This window comes from Benincasa hispida, chromosome 9 (assembly GCF_009727055.1).
Source record: "Benincasa hispida cultivar B227 chromosome 9, ASM972705v1, whole genome shotgun sequence".
Taxonomy (NCBI): Eukaryota; Viridiplantae; Streptophyta; class Magnoliopsida; order Cucurbitales; family Cucurbitaceae; genus Benincasa; species Benincasa hispida.
In genome coordinates this window covers 7,608,229-7,630,960 of record NC_052357.1, presented here as the reverse complement: position 1 = coordinate 7,630,960, position 22,732 = coordinate 7,608,229, and the positions used below count along the sequence as shown (strand labels likewise).

Here is a 22,732-nt window from a genome sequence, read left to right as displayed (position 1 = left end):
ACTGTTGGAGCTTCGAGCTACAGGTTCATAAAGTCCCTTTGGTAGCTCATTGGATTCAGTTAAGGATCAATTCTTGGTGTTAATTTGAAATGTTCAAATTGACAAGAGGTATTTTGATTATATATTGATATAATCGGTATGATGTATTAGATACATCTAGTGAAGGATTGATGTAAATGAGATTTACATTAAGTACCATGGAATAGGAAAAAGAACTATGGTTTATATGTTTCATGAGATGAAATATTTAAAACTATAGGTTATAAATATAATATGATAAGTTGGTTATTATTTATATTTATAATAATATTAATTATTGGATATTAATTCTTTTTCTTTAATAACCAAATGAGTGGGTGTTATTGGATTCATGGTAACCGTGAGTTTAAAAGGAAAGTGGTTTTCCTATTTTGAAAAGAAGTTTTTTAAAAAAAGGTATAAAAGTTTTTGAGATTTCTCTCGGAGAAAAAGAAAACTCACGTAGTCGTTAAGTAAAATACGAATTTACTAAAACGACGGATGGGCGAGCTAAACAATCATGCAGTGGCAAGCTAAACGATCGTGCAGTATTTACTAAACGATCGCCATAATTTTGCTAAACGATCGCTTGCCCAAAGTAAACGACCTTGTAGAGTCTGTAGACGACAGACCAAGCTAAACGATTAGCTAAGCGATCGCATAGTTTTTGCTATACGATCACTTAGCTTTATCTAAATGATTGGGCATCGACCTATACGATAGGTCTCTACCATCATTCCACTTGCCTAGTCGTGTACGCGATCGGTGTTTTCTCCTTCGTCTGCTTTTCATACCAAGTCCGAAACAGAGCCCACCCTCTAGATTCTCACACCGAGAATACCAAGGTAGCTTTGTGGTGGTGTCATACTCAACCCGACACCGTCAAGGTTTTTTGGAGACTGTTCGTGTGTTTGTAGAGGTTGTTTCGTGTTTTGAGGAGTTTGTGACGAGGCGATCATTATGGACGAGTGCGAAGAGTTCGTTCTGTGTTACGGTCATATAGATCGAGCATTCGAGGTTGCTGATTGTTCGAACGGTCGCGCAACGAAGCGTGGAGACACATCTTCAAATGTACGTAGAGTTTGCTCTCTGTTTATTTGAGTTTTCATGCTGTAATTTTTGTATGAATTGTATAACAGTTTTTTTGAAGTCGACTGTAAATGTATTGTTCATTCATGTTTGTGATTGGGAATTATCTTTCTTCCACTGCTCATGGAAATCTCAGATCCGATTTCCTTCAGTTACAACCCTTCGAGGGGATAGAGGCCCTAAAACGACTATTAGGTTGCATAAAGTTGACAAACAGAAGCAACATAAGAACCTCACGGTCCAAATTGATGGAAGAGACCATAGGACACGTTGACATATATCCTTCATCCACTTACTATGAACTACATCCTCTATTCACCTTGCTATTGACCCATGCAAACACTTTCCAAATAGAGCAGTCAAGGTATAGTTTACACAAAGCTGAGCATGGATCTCACGGTGTGAACTCTTAAGGACGTGAGAGCTAAGAATAACATATCATATATATTATTAATCTCCCACTGAAGTATTTTATTTGTTTTTAAATAAAAGTTTACTTAGGTATATTCCGGGTAATAAACAACATAAGTCTAGGTGATCTTCCAAACATAACTTTTATATTTAACCTACAATGTCTAGGTGGTAAACTAGTTTTAAAACCTCACACCGCTCATACATGCTAAAAAAGCCGGGTAAACAACACTCAATTATTCGATTATAATCTTTAAGTGGGAGGTGTTCTGTAAACCATCAACTTAAATACCTACAACCTTAGATAGGATTATAAACCGGTTGAGTTTGTAACTAAATTTTACAAGATAACGACCTATTTTAACTTTTAAAACAAGTTGTTATTAGTTAATCTATGTGAACATGCATCTTATTTTTGTCATGAATTTTAAATATCTAATCTGATTTTTATAACAATTATAAAACAATAGACAGGTCATCCATAACATTCATCAAGCATTTCGGGATTTAATATAATACTTTATATTACAACTCTTTATAACATACTTTCAATGCATGCTCTATACTTCCTATGGTGGGATTTTAAATCTACATGGCATACTATATGCACGTACAAAACTTATTTAATTATATCATACATTCACAATGCATAAACAATTGAACATATACTGATATGGACCAGTTTTGCCATTTCGAGCAAGTAAAAAGCCTAAATTATTACAATAATAATTAAAAACTTCTTCAAAATGCTTATAGTCTTCATGAACCAACCCGAACCGGATATCCAAATCTCTCAAAATAGATTGAATCGGCAAAAATGGGTTGAATTGGACCTTCTAGACCTGAACCGACTGAACAGGTTCCTTGAACCGTCGGTCGGGTTGCGTGTGCGCTGAGCAACGTTGCAATGCTCCATCCCAACATTGCAATGCCTCGGGCTGATGAAGAACGACGTTACAACACTCTGTGGGCAGCTGACCTCTCTTGCTTCTTTTTTCAGTTACAGCCTAATTAAAACTCTATTGATTCTAACAAATTTACAGACTTGTAATCACACATTAAGGCCCATAAACAAAGAGCCAATTACAATAATTAACACTTACTTGAATAGAATTTAAATGCCAAAACTGGAATTATCCATATCAGCAATCATTTTCATATAAGCTATGAAAATCACCCACCAAGCTAAAATTACCATGAATCGAGTGCTTAAATCATACTCTGATACCAATCGTTGAAGTTAGCAAGCAATAAACAGAAGCAAACATAATCATTAAGCACTCCAATTCATCAATTTTAACAACTAAGACAACATGCTCATAATATAAAAAGAGGGTTTCAGAAGTTACCTTTGTAGAACTTCTTCGATCCAAGAAATCCAACTTGATTCTCCTCAGCAAATGGTTGTAGACCACCACTTGATCTTCTCTATTATTCTCTTTGACCTTAGATTGGGTGGTGGAATCCAAAATGAGGAATTGAAGGGCATTATAAAGGATCTTCTGGTTTGGTGTCTATAGGTTGAGAGAACTCATTCTCTTTTTCAATTTCAGAATGCATGATCCTCATCTCATAATTCAAAATTCCTTTTTATCAAAATATCATGCAAAAAACTAAAATTGTAATACTTTGACACCACATCTATATAATTGGGTGGAAAAATATGTGTAAGAATGTGGAAAAAGTGGGAATTACCCACTTTCTTCCATTCTTCATTTTATATTAAATTAAAATTTATTAATTGAAATCAAAATTTAAATTTTTAAAATGAAAAATACAAAATATTAATTCGATAAATAATATTTAAAACCTAATTAATTTTGAAGTAAAATTAATTATAATAATTAATTTTAAACTAAAATTAATTCTTTTAACTATCGGGTCACTCCACTAAATCCCAGTAGTTGCACTCCCCTCACTATAGATATATTTATGTCCGCTCGATATAACCATAATCAGTAAGTCAACCATTCACAGGTTGTTCGTAATAACGTTTGAGTCAAAAACTGTTTTACCCCCAAGATTACATATTGTTTCTTAAGTCCCACTAATCATCTAATGAACAATTGGTTTGTTATCCAATTGCCAAACCGAGTCCTTCTCGAGCCAATGAGAGGGTGGGGCTCCTTGTTTAAGACCTAGAATAAGTACTTAAGGAAACAACATATCTACCATCCCTAAAAGTGGGTAGGAGTGAATTTTGTCTTGCACCCTATGTCCTCAGTTATCTATTCGGTCTTATCCCTGAAATGGGAGGCTTATTGAGCCGGCACTGTTAAGCCATCCCTCACCTATGCAAATCTAAGGATAATTCCAAATAAACAAGAGTTCATAGTTAGCTTAGGATTAAGGTTGAGTTACCTAGGTCATTGTTTTGAAATAGTCAGTCTTAAAACAGTAAACAACGTTATAAAGTAAGAGTGACTTGTTTCTTGGTCCGATCTTACAAAAACTCATTGCATAGGATGCCTCCACTCGCATGTCTCCACATGAACGATTTAGGATCACATCGTTTGTACTAAATACAAAGTGGACCGTATCCAATAATGTTACAAGAATAAGGTACCCAATCTTTTTCGTATGCTATGGACCGTTCTGGCTATTTACTCGAACTTAGATTTATTTCTATGTCCCCACATAAAGTCCAAGTACTCATGTAATAGCCATGAATCTTGGTTTATTAGATTTAGGCTTTACAAGTGCAATTTATTTATTCAATAACATATTTATTGAATAAACCTCAATAACATCTTTATTGTAAATAAAATATGTTTAATCTTACAAACTGTGAATTTTATGACATACAACCCAACAATTCTTTGGATACTTGATAGTTTTTCTACTTTGTCAATTACTACTCTAAAATTTATTCAGAATGTTAGTGGTTGGTCCCCTCCTCCACACTTCTCCATGGTGAATGTTGATGTGTCTTTTGTTGATGGCAACGTAGGTATAAGTTCTATTATTCATGATTTTGATGGTCATACTATGTTGGCTTTGGAAATTAATAAAAAATTTGGTTGGTTCAGTTGATCTCGAAGAGCCAATCACTTTCTATGAAGGTGTTTTCAAACCTTTTGAGACATATATCTTTCCTCTTTGGGTAGAAATTAATTCCGTTCAATCTTTTATTGTCTCCATTCGTGAGCTTCAAGATTGTAGTTTATGAGTTCTTTCATGTTAATTGTAGTTGTAACTCAGATGCTCTTGAGTTAGCTTTCCATATTCATAGATGGTAGTTTTTCGATGATTTGGTTAGAAAAACACCCACCATGGGTAGTATTATTTTCTTTTTCGAATGACCATGTTTCTTAACTTTGGTTTATGTTTTCTTTGTTATCATTTACTCAATATATTAACAAAAAAAATAAAGTTGTTCGAAAAAAGTCTAGTCCCCACAATTTGGAAAAAAAAAAAATAGAATTTAGTCTCTATAATTTTAAAAGTTAGAGTTTAGTCCTTACCATCTTTATTTTTATGATTTGATAAAATTTTTTATAAATAACCTATTATACTATAGAAAATATTTATGAGATTTTTATAGAAGCATAAGTACTAACCATAACTTTCTCACAACTAACCAAATTTATAATTTAATTTTTTTTTTTTTAAAAAAACAATAATAAATTAGAAAGTGCTTCCCCAATTCCTTTATTTCGACGGTAAATGGCCCAAGGCCCTAAATGTTTAATCTCGGGCCGAAGTTTGGGCTTTATAAAATATCGTTAGAACGAAACAAGCCGTCCCGCTGTCGGAGTTGTGTCGATACGTACATACCGTCTGTTAGTTTCGTCGAAAACGGGGAAACTGATAGTCGAGCCCAGCTAGCGAACGGATACAAGAGTGAGATCAGGTTAATCAATCCCACGGAAAAGTTCGAATGGAGGAGCCAAAGACTGAGATCAAAGATTCTTCCTCAGGTATTTCCAAACTTTCAATCTCTTTATCGTTCTCATCAACTTCTTTTTAGGAACTACTGTTTTGATTGCTCTGATGTTATGTGCGTTTGTTCAATATGCTGTTTCTGAAATAAAATGAGCTTGCATTAAGTAAAGATCATCCAGTGGCATACAGTTGATAACGCTTTTCAACTTTTCCAGTGATTTATTGTCGGCGATTGTTGCGTATCGAGCTAGAAAACACTTAACAGCCCGTATTTCCAGTAATTATTGGCGTTGATTGGTTACTGCGGCTATTTCTAAGGCAATGTCCGGTTTCAAAGCATTAGCATGGTTTAGGTTTTCAAGATTGATTGATTCAATGGGGATTATCAATTATGTTTAGTTGAAAGGAATCTTCTGTCATTTCTGAAGGGATACGTTTCCTTCTGCGTTTTCTAGAGCAAATTATTTTCATATTATATGAATTTCGAACTTATGGTTGTTTAGGTATTGCTCCAATTGTTTATGAGGGGACCTTTAGATCAGAAACGGCTTCACTGTTATAGACTCATAGTTTGATTTTGCTCGAGGTGTTTGGCGACTGACATTTATCTCTCTTTTCCCCCCTATTGGTGTGCTATGAGAAGAAAAAGATGCGAAATCGCCCAATATTTTTGAGAGAGCGAAAGAAGAGATAGAGGCTGTGATCCACTCCAATAAATCACCAAGGCATCACAAAGAAACACATGGAAGAAGCGATGATATTGACGAGACTACGCCCGCCGATGAAGTAAAGGCCCCTGGAGTGTTTGGAAGAGTCAAGGAAGAGGTTGAGGCCCTCATAGGAGCAATTCATCCCAAGAAGGATTCCGACAATCATTAGTTTTCTTTAAAGCAAAGGAGGGGGTTGACTCCATGCTGTAATAAGGTTTGCTTTCTTCAATGATTCTTAGTTTCTTTTATGATGCAACTTCATGCCATCTACCTAGTTATTTGAAAACGTTAGCCGGAAAATAACTTAGTTTGAAGATTGACATGAAAATTGGACTATGTCTGACCTGTCTCGCATTCTATTTGAAGTGTGTAATCAACATAGAAATACCATCAAGGTGGTTACATGTACTTGTGGTTACCATCATATGTATATTGATCAACAAAACCTGCATTTCCTACGCCTTATGCTTGATTGTTTTCCTTTTCTAGTTAGTTATTTTTATGGGGAGCATGTGCGTTTGTAAGAAAGGAATTTATAATGAAAGTTCTCCCTGTTCAAGACATATCCAATTTCAGGCCGCATATTTTAGGCTTCCAATACGGAATTTGTAGTGCCTCTTGAATGTGTTACTCGATTGGTATGATCAATGTTATCTTAATCTGAGGCAAGCAAAAGCAGGGAAGGCCTTGTTCTTCTTATCCTTCGTAGGGAGTTTTAATGTGTTCTCTACCCACGAACCTGCTGTAAGTCTCCCATAAAATAGTTGGGCAAGAATCAAGGCTTAGGATCATGGTTTTCTACCATGCTTAATGGCTTCAGATAGTTAGTTGTATTTATCCGTATAAGGAAAATTTTTAGAGCCTGTGCACATTGATCAGATTCTCAGCCTCTGAAATGGGAGGGCAGTCCTTAGGGATGCAAGTGAATCAGTTCAGCTTGGTGATTGCTATCTGTCGTATTTTTTCACTCTGTTTTCCTCTTATGTAGAGGATGAATCCCTTGTATCTTGAGATCCCTTGGGCCTTGGGGACATCTTACAAAATCGGGAATGATATAAGGAATCCTTGGTATCTTGAGAACTTAAATTTTCTCCTCTAGAGGTCTTAGCTGTATATAGATTGGCATTTTGAACTCGTTCCTACTCTTTTCGGTGTATTTGAAAACTTCGACATCCTAGAAAAGCCAAACAACGTAACCCAAGTCCCAACCTCATTCATTTCTTCATGAACACTATAGTTATAGTTCGATGTATCAAAATAAGCAAATAAGCTTTGAAGCATTTTCCTGTGTACAGTCTTTTGTGTTCTCTATAAGGCAACAGCTCAAACTGTCTAACCCAAATCCATTTTCTAATTAGAGTTATTTAGATTGGGCAATTTTGCTGTCCGAAAATTTGACCTAGGTCACAGCCTAATTTCTGGACATCTTGCTTCTTGTGTATTGGACCTCTAGGTTCACTCCCCTGTCTCTGTCTATCTTTATTGGTTGGGCTTTTTCTTGATCCATTCTGTGCGCCATGACATCGCCATTCACATGCTGTCTTTCCATACACACATATATATTTATTTATTTTATTTTTTTTTTTGGGGGGGGGGGGTGTTGTAATCTTATCTCGTGTCCCAAGGGTGATTTAATTTTCCCAAAGATATTATTCTGCATCTTCAACTTTAAAGTAGGTAGGGAGTAAATGTCTTTTCTCTTAGATACATATCTCAAATGGATGGGCTCAAATTGACATATAATGTCTGTTGTTTTCTTTCGTTTTTAATTTGATCCCTAATGATTTCTGATCTTGTAAATGATGTCACTTATACCTTTAAATTTTTATACATTAGTTGTCGAGTCAATTTTTGCTTTATTGTTGGAAATGCGACCAAAGTTCCACACTGGATAAGAAAATGACGTAGGTATATGAATGAGGACAATTATCTCCAATTAGTATGAGTTTCAAGGTGAAACCAAAAGCAAAGTCATGAAGGTTTATGCGAAAATGGATAATATCATATCATTATAGAAATATTGGAGGATCATCCCTATCACTTGTTTTAACGAAAAAAATAGAACTTTCTAAAGATATTTTTGGGACAAACTTCAATGTTTCACAGTTTTAACGAAACTTTTTTAAAGTCTAGGACCATAATTGAAACTTATCTCAAAGTTCAAAAGTATTTTGTATTATTTATTTCTTCCATTCAACCGACCCTACCTGATAATAATCCAACTTGCCTCATCTTCAATCGTTCTTGATGTGAATCACGTTCTGGCCTTCTTCGAGGAGATGTTGGGTCTGAAGATTAACAGGGGCAAATATTGTGTCTTGGGTATCAAGAGCAAGAGGATAAGATTAAAAGATGGGTTGAGTGGATTGGTTGCGAGGTTGGGAGCCCTCTTTCTTCCTACTTGGGCATTTCTCTTTGGAATAATTCAAAGTGTGTTTCCTTGCAGGTTCCCGTGAGGATAAAGTTTCTAGTAGGTTGGCTTCTTGGAAAAAAGGTTTCTTTTCTAAAGCAAGTCGTCTTAATCTGATTAAGTCAGTTTTGAATGGCATTTCGGTTTAATTCTTTTCTCTCTTTAGAGCTTCGGGTGAGGTTTGTAAGCATTTGGAGAGATTGATTTGTGCTTTCTTTGGAAAGGAATTGGTGAAGGAAAAGGAAAAGGCTCGCACCTAATTAGATGGGAAGTTATTGAAAAACCGGTTTCTTTGTGGGCTTTAGAAATTGGGAACCTTAGGATGCGTAACAAAGCCCTTTTAGCCAAATGGTTGTGGCGCTTTTCTGTTGAGCCCAATTCTCTATGGCACAAGATTATTGTTGGTAAACATGGCCCCCATCCTTTTGAGTGGTTGGTTAAAGGGATTAAAGGCACCTACTAGAATCTTTGGAAAGATATCTCGGAAGAGTTCCTTGCCTTTGTTTGGGACCTCTCTGTGGGTTATTTCCTAGGTTGTATCACTTATCTTCTTTTTAAAATCATTTTGTGATAGATTTTTTTGGTGTAGACAGGGAGCTCTGGTACGTTTTCCTTTGGGTTCTATTGTGCTCTTTTCAACAGGGAAACGACGGACGTGGTAGCTCTCCCCTCTCTTCTTAAGAGTAACCATTTTCGTCTTGGGAGGAGAGATGTGAGAGTTTGGAGCCATAATCCTTTGGATGGGTTTTCGTTTAAGTCTTTCTTCCAGTGTTTGGTTAACCTTTCTCCTATGGGTGAGTCTGTCTTTTCGTCATTGTGGAGGATTAAGGTTCTTTGAAATATGAGATTCTTCATTTGGCAGGTTCTTCACGACCATATTAATACGTTGAACAAGCTTGTGAGGAAGATGTCATTGATAGTTGGTAGGGTTGGCAAAAATCCTCGTGGGGTCGGGTCCCCATAGGTCCCCACCCCAATCGGGGTGGGGAATCCTCGGTTTGATTGTGGATGGGGTCAAATTGGGGATTCTAACCGGGTCCCCGGTCGGGGATGGTATCCCTGTCCCGTCCCCAACCCTGACCCCGATAAATATATAGATATAATTTTGCAAATAAATATATATATTATATAATCATATGTATATCCTAAAAATATATTAATTATAAATATTTATATAATTAATATATATTAAAAAAAAAGAGCACTACATTCTGGCGTTGGGTACTGCTGTGATGATCCCTTCTTTCCTTGTTCCTTTGTTTTTTTTTTTTTTTTAAAAAAAAAAAAAAAAATCCCAACTGTCCTCTATCCATATTTTTAAATTCTTACACACACACATATATATATTGAGAGTGGGTTTAGAAATTAGAAATCTTCAAACTAATACCCATAAATCATTGAAAAATGGAGCAGGCAGGGGAAATGGCACGTGGGGGATTCAAAAGACGAAGAAAGCAGCCCTTCATTGTTTCAAGACAAGAGTTGTTCCATAAAACGCCAAGCAATATGGTCCACTCTTGTTCTTTCCCTGCCGCCCTATGAATCTCAAATCCCCCTTTGGAATTTTCCTCATAACACTCTGTACTTTATCTACCAATATCTTCACATTAACATAATTGAAATGAAATACCATTTGGATTTTATTTTAGAATTGGCCTGCACCTTCCATTTCTTTATTTTTCCCCCTTCCTTCCTGTCGTGCTGCCTTCAATTCCACCTGCCTCACTCTCATGGGACGGATTTTGATTGTGTTAATAATATAATGGGTTAAGTATTTTTATCATGTCAATTACTTATTAATTAGTTTAAGTATTTTTATTATTTGTAATGTAATCATATTCTTTTCCCCTTTTTCCACCCACTTATCTTGAAAGCTGAAACACGTTCCCCCAAATTTTAAAATCTTCAACTCAAATCCCCGGGGCTCCACTATCAAGGTTCCAATTTAATTTCACCTATCTTTATCCATTTCATAACCTCACCTCCCACTAACTTCCTCCTCCTATTCATATAATATATAATTGAGTCTTTCTCTGGTTAGATTAGTTTTTGGACCTTCAAGTTCGTGTTTTTGAACTTTTCGTATCACTTCGTTGAATTTTTTATTTTGTGTTTAATAGGTTCGGAACAATATCAATTTATACTCTAAATTTAAACCATGAACTAAGAGTTATATGAACTTTCGTGAGTATCAGTTTACACTATTTACTAGGTTCTTTTTGGATGAACATCATGGGAAAAACTTAACTCCTAAACTTTCATCAATGAATCAATTTAGACTCTCAAGTAAGATTTCATTTGAAAATTTTAATGGATCATTCTATTAATTTGATATTTGAAGAAGTCTACACACGTAAGAATTGAATGTATGAACGATTTTCAAATGTAATCTTTATTATTAGAAGTTTACTTTAAATACTTATATATTTCGCACGATATTTTTTGAACTAAGTTTGAAGGATAGGTGTTAATTGATGCACTTACAAACTTCAGTAATACAATCACTAATTCGAGATTTAAATCGTATCAACTCCAAGTTGGGTGTGTAAATTAATTTTTTTTCCATTTTTATAATTGCTCTATTAAATATAAATTTGAAATTTATGTCTAATGATATTTTAATTTTTAATTTTTTTTTTTAAAAAAAAATTCATAGACTAAATTTGTGATATGAAAAGTTAAGAGACAACAAACCTCAATTTAACCTAACATTATAAGTGGTGAGAATATTTGATGTATTTATTTTACTTGTAAAAGTCTTGATTTATAAGAGACTTTTGTATTGAGTCCTTGCTAGTTAGCATTATTTAAATACAATCATGGAAAGATGATGTGATGTTTTTTTAATTTTTTTTGTTTTTGTTAATTGATTTTTTTAATGTTAAATATTTGTTTCACACTACTTGATTGAACCAATCAACTTTGCATCACAGAATATGGAACTATCATAGCTAATACATATATGACTATTAAATGAATATTTCATCGCCCATTCATTCAACTTTAATGCCCATATTCATTTACTTTATATTAAAATCAAATATTAGTGTAATATTTAAATGGATTAGAATACTATTTTGGTGTATGTACTTTGAAGTTTTTTTTTCAATTTTAGTCTCTATTTTTTTTCTTTCAAATTTTTAATTTTAGTAAATCTTAAATTTTGCTTCTCAAAGTTAATTTTTATCAAATTTGGTTCAATAATAGTAATAATTTTCATGTCATAACATATAGTACTTGAATATGTTTTCAAAATTAGTGGTAAAAATGTTAAGATATAAAAAGATGAAAAAAGATTAATAATGAAGCAGTAATAGTGACTAAATTTATGTTTTATTAGAAGAACAAATACTAACCTATAAGTATAGAGATTAAAGTAAAATTATAGAGATTAAAATGATTTTTTTTAACCTATTTAAAATTGTATATAAACATAAATACTATTAAAAAGTTTATAGGAGGAGGGAAGAGAATATATTGGGCATGATGAAAAAGGCAAAATAATACTTTGCCAATAAGTAAGGTATCTTTATCATTTAATCTTTTCCTTATAATCAAAATTCAAATATTACATTTTTATTTTTCCAACTTAGCTCTTTCTTTCTTATTTGGATAAGAAAAGGTGGATGTTTAACCTAATTAATTTCAATTAATTGAAAGCCATCATTTTAAATATTATTATACTTCAATTTTTTAATTGAATTTTAGAAACATTACTATGCTATAGACTTAGTCAAATGCTTATGTTGAGAATAATATTGAAACTTTTAAAATGCTAGGAATGTAATTAAAATGATTTAAATTTTGAAAGTCAAATCATATGGTTGGCAAGAAAATGAAAAATAATTAAGAATAAATATTATTGTAAAGGACATAGGTATTTAAATAAACATTCATTTCAATGGGCATTTCAATAGTAAAGAGTGACTTCTAAAATTTTTAAATATCAAATTATCATTAAAAAAAAATTGCAATAAATAAATTTTTTTAAAAAAATCTAGATGCAAATTTCCACCTAACGCATCTAGATTTTGCATTTACAAATTAAGTTGAATGGAATTGTCAAATAATGAGACAAGTAAGGTTGAAGCAAAGTTAATTATCAATTTTGATGTTGAAATGACTTGCTGTTGTGTCCTATTCAACTATATATCCAAAATTTCCAAATGTCTTCAGAAAATAACTTTTTTTTTTTTTTTTTTGGCTTTCAATATATATCTCATAATATATATAAAATATAAAACTAATAAAAATTTCAAATTTTTTATAATAAATTTGAATTTCAAAATTTTGAAAAGTTTTCTTGTTTTGTTAACCCTTTCTTGGTAGTTGGAGAATTTCACCTACCTAGGTATAGGATAAAAATAGTTCATTTAAATAGGTCCACAAGTATCATACAATGAATTTTTTTTAAAAAATCTAATTCACCATATGCAAGAATGTGAACCTAAACTACTGTGAAAATATTATGATAATGGAAGTCAATTTTAACTAATTGTTATAGTAACAAACAAGCCAATTTCATTATCACCCTTATATATTAAAATAATGAAAGAATTATGATAAGAATAATTATTTTTAAATAGTAAAATGGTTGAAAATATTTTTATGTATAGCGAAATGTCATTGTCTATTAGTGATAAATTATAATAGACGTCTATCAATCGACGATAGACCGTATACATGTCTATCACAGTCTGTCACGGTTAGATAGTAATATTTTGTCATATTTGTAAATAAGTTGATTGATTTTTTTTGTTTGAAAACAACCCTTATGATAATTAAGACTCCGATTGTTAATTATTTGGTTTTTTGTTTTTTTTTTTGGAAATTAAGTCTATTTCATCAACATTTTTTACCATGATTTACATTTTTTTAAGTCGAATTCTTAGCTGGATTTCTAAAACAAAAACAACTTTTTGAAAGCCACTCTTTTTAGTTCTCAAAATTTGGTTAAAGGAAGAAATTTAGAGGTGGAAACAGTATCCATAGACTTAATTTTAAAAAACAAAATGGTTATCAAACGGAACCTAAATAAATTATTTAATATATAAAAAAATGAAAAATTATCCAAAAATAATGTTAACAAACACATGCCCTAGGAAAACAACAGAAAAGAAACCAAAGTATGAAATTGAAGATCTTTTGGACTATAATAGCCTTCATGATGTTGGATTTTTTTAAAGGCGAAATCCCAAATAAACACTATAAAGAAAGGGACTTTTACTTTTGTTCTTATTTGTGGAAATAAATATTATCCAATTCAACATTTTCTTTATTTTCAGATAGATAACTTTACCATTAATTGACTATACCCCTAAACAAAATAAAGAATCTGTTCGATTACTTTTATTAAATGAAACTAATTACTTTCACTTTTTCTTTCGTTAAATTATAATATTTGGTCGCTAAACTAATCATGTCAATTTACATATTTACCATTGATAATTTTTCAATAGGGTAAACTTTCCATCTCTGTTTTTACTTTTTTACTTTGAAATTTTTTATCTGTTTTTTTTTTTAGAAATGTCTATTTATCATTCGAGGGCATGGAATGGAAAAGGATTAAGATGAATTTTTTCTGTGTTGACTAAATGAAAACGAAAAATAGAGATTATATTTTCTGTTCTTGTTCCCACTCCGTTCTTTATATTTTAATTATATTTTGACATATGAAGTATTATTTTTTTTAATATTCGATAATTTTTTTCTTTAAATAAAAATTATGTTGGAAATTACAAATTAAACTTATTTTTTCAAAAAAAAAATTAATTGTATTTTGGTTTTTTTCCCCTTTAAATGGAGAATAATTTCCATCGAATCCCCTCTCCGATTTCCATGAAAATAAGTGGAAAATATCACAGAGATGGAGTTACCATTCCCGGCCTGCCTCATCCCTTAAACATCTCTACTCATACATTTTCAGTATTGAATCTATAACTTAATCTCAAGATGACACCGCTAATCTCAACATAGTTCGATAGATAAAAGTTTTGAGTATCATTTCAACTCCAAGAATCATGGTTCAAACTAAAAATAAAAAAAATAAAAAAATAAAAAAACTGGATCACAATCTAACCATATCGTTTGAAGAGTATACAAGTTAATTTTAGATTGTTTTATATTGTAAGAACACAATTAATAACTTGAACTTTTTAAAACATGTGAAGTAAACAAATATAGTTTTGAAAATTAATGGGTATACATTATAGAGTATTTTAAATTCTAAAACTAAAGAGACCAAACTTTAAAACTTTAATTCAACTTATAACTTTGGGATAAAAAAAATATTAATGTTTTTTTTAATCTTTTTTGAAAAGAAGTATCATAAGTTAAATAGAATCCAAAATACAAGCCTCCTTGTAGATGGCAAAGGAGAATCAACACAAGTAATCCAAAAGAATCCACAACAACTTCTTCAGAGAAGGAAGAAAAGAGATTTAAAAAAACGACATGCTACACGAGCAAGACGGTGGGTGCGTCGTCCTATTCACTGCTCTTAGACACCAGGCAACCTAAGATTATGAGACAATCTCCTCCATCAAAACACACAACTCAGACAACTTACTGGCTGCATAATTAACGACATTAATTAGATCAACACAATCGAACTCCATAATAAAAGGGGAAAGGGGGAAGACCATTCACTAACCCGGTTCAATAAATTTGAAAGGCCCTAATCATTGCAAAAGCCTCCAAGTTGGTAACAATCCACCCCAACAACACTTTTTCACACCCAACACAGACTGGAAAGCCAGCCAAATCAAGAATAATCTAGCCAATTCCTCCCGCGCCAAGATGCACCAACATTTAATTTCTATAAAAGCTTCTCGTATGTAGAGTTCTCTCAGTTGGTTCTCTAACCTTTGAGTGGAACGACCCGCCAACCACCACCCTGTACACCTCAATTTGCATACAAATTTTATGTAGAAGAGATCCCCATCGAGAACGAATCAGACAATTGGATGATAATCTAGGGATTCCACACAAAACGATGGTAACTACATTCTTATTAATATTTAAAACATATTTAGGTAAAACTTCTAATTCTTAATAAATAATAGGGCAAAGATTAATCACTCCAAAATCAAAGTTACAAAAAACCATTTGTAGATAAATAAGGGAATACAATGAGTCTAAATTTAAGGAAGGTTTGGTTTAACTGCCATGTTTTCCAAGATTAGGTGGGTCCAGTCCACTTATTCCAGATGTATATGCAATTTTTTTTTTTCATTTACAAAAATTACAAATCAAAAAAAAGGAAAAATAAATAAAAATAAAAACAAATTAGAAGAAGAGAACAGAAATTTGATACTGTTTGAAAAAAGAAAAAAAAAATGCCACGTAGGATCACGTGGGTCCCGAATGGCATGGGAAGGAAGAGACTGATTCTCCCCCCCCTTTGGAGTTGCCTTTCTTCCACTTTGAAAAACTTGACAGGTCATTTTAACAAAACCCACCATGTAAAAACCCTCTCCCTTCCCCCCAAAAAAAAATAAAAAATAAAAAAAATAATTAATTAATTAATTAAGAAAATAGTTTTTTTAAAAAAATAATATATATATATATATATATAAATATAGAGAGGGGAGGGCCCGGAATTTCGTGTCATTGGTTCAGAGTTGAAGGTAGAGAGAGAGGGAGAGAAAATAAGAAAAGGAGAGAGACAGAAAGACAGAGAGAAAGAGAGAGAAAGAGAGAGAAAGGACATTTTGTTTTTCTTTCTTTCTCTTTTGGCCTAAAACCCTGTTTTTCTCTGTTTCTCTGTCTTTCTCTAGATTTCCTCTCTCTACAATTGAAAAAAAAAAGAAACACTTTCTCTCTCTTCTTCTTCTTCTTCCTCTTCTTCGTTTTTCCACCTTGATCTGCAACTTCCACCTTCATTCTTTTCCTTTTTTCTTTTCCTCTCTTTTCCCCACACCGCTTATGGATGGATTTCGCTCTTGATTCTTCCACAGGTACCATTGCTTCTTTCTCTTGCTTCTGCTTTCTGGGTTTCTGTTTTTTGGCTTGAGTCTTCATCAAAATCTGTTGTTTTCGATTCTTCTTGCGTTCTTGACTCAGGAATCTGGCTGTGGTGATGATTGCATCCATGTTTCAGCTCCACATTATTGATTTTTAGTAATAATTGGATTTCCCCCCCTTTTTTTGTTTGTTTGAACCGTCAATGGTGATTGAGATTTGAGGTGAATTCAATTCGTTGAGCTGGGTTCTTTGTTGTTTTAGCGTCTTCTTTTGATCCATTTCTGTTTTGTGACGTTGTTGGGAAGGATTGCTGGGTGTAATTTCTTTTACGGGAAAAAAATGGTTTTGTTTCGAGGGCATTGGCTGTAATTTTCTTAGAGTTTCTCATGATTTTTCTTGTTTTTCTTGTTTTTTTTTTTTTTTTTTTTTTTTTTTTTTTTTTTTTTTTGAGGTTATATTACTTTTTCGTGATTTACCTTGATGGTTGTGAGATGAATTTTGACTGCAGCTCAAATGTTTGTTAAAATGTTTATACCTGTCTAGGTATTCGTTTGCTAGTGGTGGATTTGCGCCATTGTTCAAACGGATGATTTCTTTGTTAATTCATTTATATGGTTGTGATTAGGCTGAAAATGGAGAAATTGCAGTAAGGACAGGTGGGATTTCGTGTTGACATTGGTGTCCTTATCATATACCTTTCAAGATGAAAATCGAGTCAATGAGACGGGGGAGGATAAGGGAGAGGATCCGCCGAAGCCATCTCTATACGTTCGCTTGCCTCCGGGCAGACAGCGCGCGGGAGGTTGACACGTCAAATCCTTTAACAGGACCTGGCTTCTCACGAACTGTCTGTTGTAATCAACCTGAACTCCATGAGAGAAAGCCATTGAAATACTGCTCGAATTACATATCCACGACCAAGTATAATGTTCTTTCTTTCGTACCTAAGGCTCTCTTTGAGCAATTCCGGAGGGTTGCCAATTTGTACTTTCTTTTGGCTGCATTGTTATCGCTCACACCAGTTGCCCCATTTTCTGCCGTGAGCATGATTGCTCCTTTGGTATTTGTTGTTGGGCTCAGTATGGCTAAAGAAGCTCTTGAGGACTGGCGTCGATTTGTGCAGGATATGAAGGTTAATCTCAGGAAAGTGAATGTCCACAAAGGGGAAGGTGTTTTTGGTTACAGACCATGGCATAAGATTCGAGTAGGAGATATAGTGAAAGTAGAGAAGGATCAGTTCTTTCCAGCCGATCTGCTTCTCTTGTCATCGTGCTATGAGGACGGTATATGTTATGTAGAAACGATGAATTTGGATGGTGAGACTAATCTCAAAGTGAAGAGATCTTTGGAAGTAACCTTATCTTTGGATGATGATGCAACTTTCAAAGATTTTACTGGAAAAATTTACTGTGAAGATCCAAACCCGAATCTTTACACCTTTGTAGGTAACTTTGAGTATGATCGGCAGATTTATCCTCTTGATCCTAGTCAGATTCTTCTCAGAGATTCAAAATTGAGGAATACAGCTTATGCCTATGGGGTTGTGATATTTACTGGACATGATAGCAAAGTCATGCAGAATGCTACAAAATCTCCTTCGAAAAGAAGTAGAATAGAGAGAAAAATGGACAAAATTATTTACATCCTTTTTACTCTCCTTATATTGATATCATCAATCAGCTCAATAGGTTTTGCTGTGAAAACAAAGTACCAAATGACAGACTGGTGGTATTTACGAACTACTGGTGATGATCATGATCCATTATACAACCCTCGTAAGCCAACCTTATCAGGGCTCATACATTTAATCACTGCTCTTATACTTTATGGATATTTGATACCCATCTCATTATATGTTTCCATCGAGGTTGTTAAGGTTCTGCAAGCTTCCTTCATTAACCAAGATATTAACATGTATTGTGAGGAGACTGGCAATCCAGCTCGAGCTCGAACTTCAAATTTGAACGAGGAGTTGGGTCAGGTAGACACAATCCTATCTGACAAAACAGGCACTTTGACTTGCAACCAGATGGACTTTCTGAAATGTTCCATTGCTGGCACTGCATATGGTGTTAAATCTAGTGAGGTTGAACTTGCAGCTGCAAGGCAGATGGCATATGACTTGGAGGAGCAGGACGAAGAATATTCCGATGTCCAAGGGAAAAAGAATAGCCAACTGTCTCCAATGCCAAATAGCAGAGCAGGGTCCGAGATCGAACTGGAGACTGTTATTACTTCAAGTGATGGCAAGGATCCGAAGTCTGCTATAAAGTATTTTAGTTTTGAGGACAGCCGCCTAACAGGTGGAAACTGGTTGAATGAACCCAATCATGATGTTCTTCTATTATTCTTCCGAATTTTAGCAATTTGTCACACTGCAATTCCCGAGCTGAATGAGGAGACTGGTGTTTATACATATGAGGCAGAGTCCCCGGATGAAGGTGCTTTTCTTGTTGCAGCAAGAGAGTTTGGTTTTGAATTTTGTAAGAGAACACAATCAACTTTGGTTGTTCGTGAAAGATATCCTTCACCTGACCAAGTAATCGAAAGGTAAACTAACTTTAGGATTATGTCGCTCAGGCCTATTTTTCCATGAATGTTCTGTATCATGCATTGCTGATGTCTCTTGGAATTCGTACAGGGAATACAAAATTTTGAATCTTTTGGATTTCACAAGCAAGAGAAAGAGAATGTCTGTAATCATTAGGGACGAGGAGGGCCAGATTCTTCTTCTCTGCAAAGGTGCCGATAGGTGAGTCTCATCAGTAGAGGCTCATACGGATTATTTATGAGAATTTCGTAGAGATATCAACTACTTCTTTTAAGTTAGTGTGTGAGAGAAAGCCTGGGTGCTGTCGGCGGAAGACTGGCCTACAAACTGGATTTTTCTTTTTCCTTTTTTATGAACAAGAAACACCTTTCTTCATTCTGAATTCTCTTACGCTTCAATTGTGCAGTATCATCTTCGATCGACTATCAAAGAATGGAAGAACATATGAGGAAGCAACCACAAGGCATTTGAATGAATACGGAGAAGCAGGGCTGCGAACTCTGGCACTTGCTTATAGAAAGCTTGAGGAGGCCGAATATAATGCTTGGAACACTGAGTTTCAGAAGGCTAAGACGTCCATTGGAGGAGATAGAGATGCAATGCTCGAGCGAGTATCCGACCTCATGGAGCGAGAATTAATCCTTGTTGGTGCTACTGCTGTGGAGGACAAGTTACAGAATGGGGTGAGCAGAATATCTATTTATCTAGAACCATTACTAGTATGTATAGTCATACATTATTATTATATGTTATTTATCCTAGTTGTATATTTTTGTTCTAGGTGCCCCAATGCATAGACAAACTTGCACAAGCTGGTCTTAAGATCTGGGTTCTGACAGGAGATAAGATGGAAACTGCCATCAACATAGGGTCAGTCTTGCTAATTGATTGAAGGCATTTCTTACAGCATATATGCCATGTTCAAAAATATATATACGTGTGTTAAGCAAAAGACACTGTTTCTGTCTTCAGATATGCATGCAGTTTACTACGACAGGGAATGAAGCGGATCTGCATATCAACAACCTCAGATTCTTTAGCACAGGATGGTAAAGAGGTATTTGATACTTTGAGAGAGAGCACAGGAGACTACCTACAGGAAATTGATTTCATATGAATTAGGACTTTTTGCTTTTTGTTACACCCCAGGCCATGAAAGAAAATATTTTGAATCAAATCACCAATGCCTCTCAAATGATCAAGCTGGAAAATGATCCACATGCTGCATTTGCTTTAATCATTGATGGGAAGACTCTAACCTATGCTCTCGAGGATGATATGAAGCTTCAATTCCTTGGACTCGCTGTTGATTGTGCATCAGTCATTTGCTGTCGAGTCTCCCCCAAGCAGAAGGCACTGGTAGGAAGTCCATTTTCATGCTATGGTTAACCGATATTGTATACTCTAGTACTGTTCTTATATCATACTTAAGCTGTTCATTTGAATGGAAAACTTAGACGTTAATTGCTGATTTCGACTTTGACCTCTTTGGGGGGTGTTTCTGCAGGTAACAAGGTTAGTGAAAGAAGGTACTGGGAAAACCACTTTAGCAATTGGTGATGGTGCAAACGATGTAGGAATGATTCAAGAGGCCGATATTGGTGTCGGTATCAGTGGGGTTGAAGGTATGCAGGTACGCACAAAGGACTCTCCTTTCTAAACTTTGTCTATTAAATAAATATCTCTACCCCTCTTTTAACCCCTGATGTTTTCAGGCTGTGATGGCTAGTGATTTCTCTATTGCTCAATTTCGGTTTCTTGAAAGGCTTCTGGTAGTCCATGGTCATTGGTGCTACAAGAGGATAGCACAAATGGTAAAGTTAGACAATCTGTTTCTATGTTCTTCGTGTCATGTTTAGCAAGTTTTGCTTCCAAGAAACCAAGGGTCAACAAACTAATTATATATTATCAGTTGATCTAACATGGTAATTTTCGTTTTCAGATTTGCTATTTCTTCTATAAGAATATTGCATTCGGATTAACGCTATTCTACTTCGAAGCATATGCGGGATTTTCTGGGCAATCAATTTATGATGATTTCTACATGCTATCATTTAACGTCATACTCACCTCATTGCCTGTAATTTCCCTTGGAGTTTTTGAGCAAGATGTCTCTTCTGAGGTGTGCCTACAGGTAAAGACAGGCATTTTAAATATGAATCAGCAAACTGATTTGTGTTCAAGTTCATATGCTAACCAACCATCATCCATTTTGCAGTTCCCTGCACTGTATCAGCAAGGACCTCGAAACTTGTTCTTTGACTGGCCTCGAATTTTCGGATGGATGGGGAACGCTCTCTACTCATCTCTAGTTACTTTTTTCCTCAATCTCATCATCTTCTATGACCAGGCATTCCGCTCGGGTGGCCAAACAGCAGATCTGACTGCCGTAGGAACTACCATGTTTACTTGCATCATATGGGCAGTAAATTGCCAGATTGCTCTCACAATGAGCCATTTCACCTGGATCCAACACCTTCTCGTCTGGGGTAGTATCGCCATGTGGTATTTGTTCATCTTACTCTATGGAATGATAATATCCTCTGGGAATGCATATAAAATCTTTGTCGAAGCACTAGGTCCTGCCCCTGTTTACTGGATAGCCACAATTTTAGTAACGATTACCTGTAATCTCCCATATCTTGCCCACATATCCTTCCAAAGAAGCTTCCATCCAATGGATCATCACATTATCCAAGAAATCAAATACTACAGAAAGGATGTTGAAGATACACACATGTGGACAAGGGAAAGATCAAAAGCAAGGCAAAAGACCAAGATAGGATTCACAGCAAGAGTAGAAGCAAAGATCAGACAGTTGAAAGGAAGGCTGCAAAAGAAGCACTCTTCCCTTGGTGTGCCTCCAAATGCTACTACTACTGCTATATCATGAAAATATCTCCACCTAAATCTTCAAAATTTTTGGATTTTTTTCCTAGAGTTTCCGGCCATTTGAATCTTTTTCTTTTCTTTTGAAATTTTTTCCTTGTTATGGCAAATGGGTTATTGCCACCCCATTCGTTATACCAAAAAAGAATGTGCATCCGGAGCTTATGTATGTATCATAACTTAAAAAAGAATTTGAAATGTTAAGAGCTTGTAGAATAGCTGATACCACCCTAAAAGCTTGCTGTTCCCATTCTTTCCCCCCTTTGCTTTGTTTGTATATCCCCTTATTCATATTCAGAGATTCAAAACTGACTATGTCACCTCATTCAACTTTGTTTCAATCACTTTATTCATCTGAAATTTATATATAGCTTTATATTTTCATCTATATGCACATTCATTTATATGATAATTTGTTTTGCTGTCAAATTTGATCTGTTCACCAATCCTCTTATGACCATTTGATCAATAAACTATGCATAATTTCATCAGTTTCAGCCAGATCTCTCGCTGGCTGACTTGATGATTGGTAATGGTTTTTGTCTCTTTTATTTTAATGTAAATGTGGGCAGAAAATCAAACTATCCACCTCTGAAACGGTAGAGTCGAACTATCAACCCCTGAATGTTAGAATCGATCGACTCCTGAAATGGCGATAACGGCGTTATCCACTAAGCTAGTTTAAGATTGGCATTTCGCTGCTTTACACCGACCGAGAACCTAAAGAATTTTCAATGCCTGATTTGATAGGTTGGCGATCAGTGAGAGAAGCAAACGTGATAACAATAATTGTCATGTGAAACT

At 34.5% G+C, this 22,732-nt stretch overlaps 2 protein-coding genes across 3 annotated transcripts; both read left to right on the top strand.

The window, feature by feature from the left end:
* The first annotated feature begins 5,255 nt into the window (after positions 1-5,255).
* Positions 5,256-10,171, top strand: LOC120087339. 2 transcript variants are annotated; one of them, XM_039044327.1, is made up of 3 exons: positions 5,256-5,438; positions 6,047-6,327; positions 9,937-10,171. In XM_039044327.1, the coding sequence occupies exons 1-2, from the start codon at positions 5,399-5,401 to the stop codon at positions 6,280-6,282; spliced, it is 276 nt and encodes a 91-aa protein (XP_038900255.1). In that variant the 5' UTR covers positions 5,256-5,398; the 3' UTR covers positions 6,283-6,327; positions 9,937-10,171. The 2 variants fall into 2 exon arrangements, with proteins under 2 accessions (XP_038900255.1, XP_038900254.1); XM_039044326.1 differs by lacking the exon at positions 9,937-10,171 and having other exon boundaries at positions 6,047-6,676.
* Positions 10,172-16,295: 6,124 nt separating this feature from the next.
* Positions 16,296-22,258, top strand: LOC120085739 (probable phospholipid-transporting ATPase 4). Its single transcript, XM_039041909.1, has 11 exons — positions 16,296-16,481; positions 17,114-19,038; positions 19,130-19,240; positions 19,446-19,722; positions 19,821-19,909; positions 20,012-20,096; positions 20,189-20,398; positions 20,547-20,672; positions 20,755-20,853; positions 20,982-21,173; positions 21,258-22,258. The coding sequence occupies exons 2-11, from the start codon at positions 17,192-17,194 to the stop codon at positions 21,930-21,932; spliced, it is 3,711 nt and encodes a 1,236-aa protein (XP_038897837.1). The 5' UTR covers positions 16,296-16,481; positions 17,114-17,191; the 3' UTR covers positions 21,933-22,258.
* The last annotated feature ends 474 nt before the right edge of the window (positions 22,259-22,732 follow it).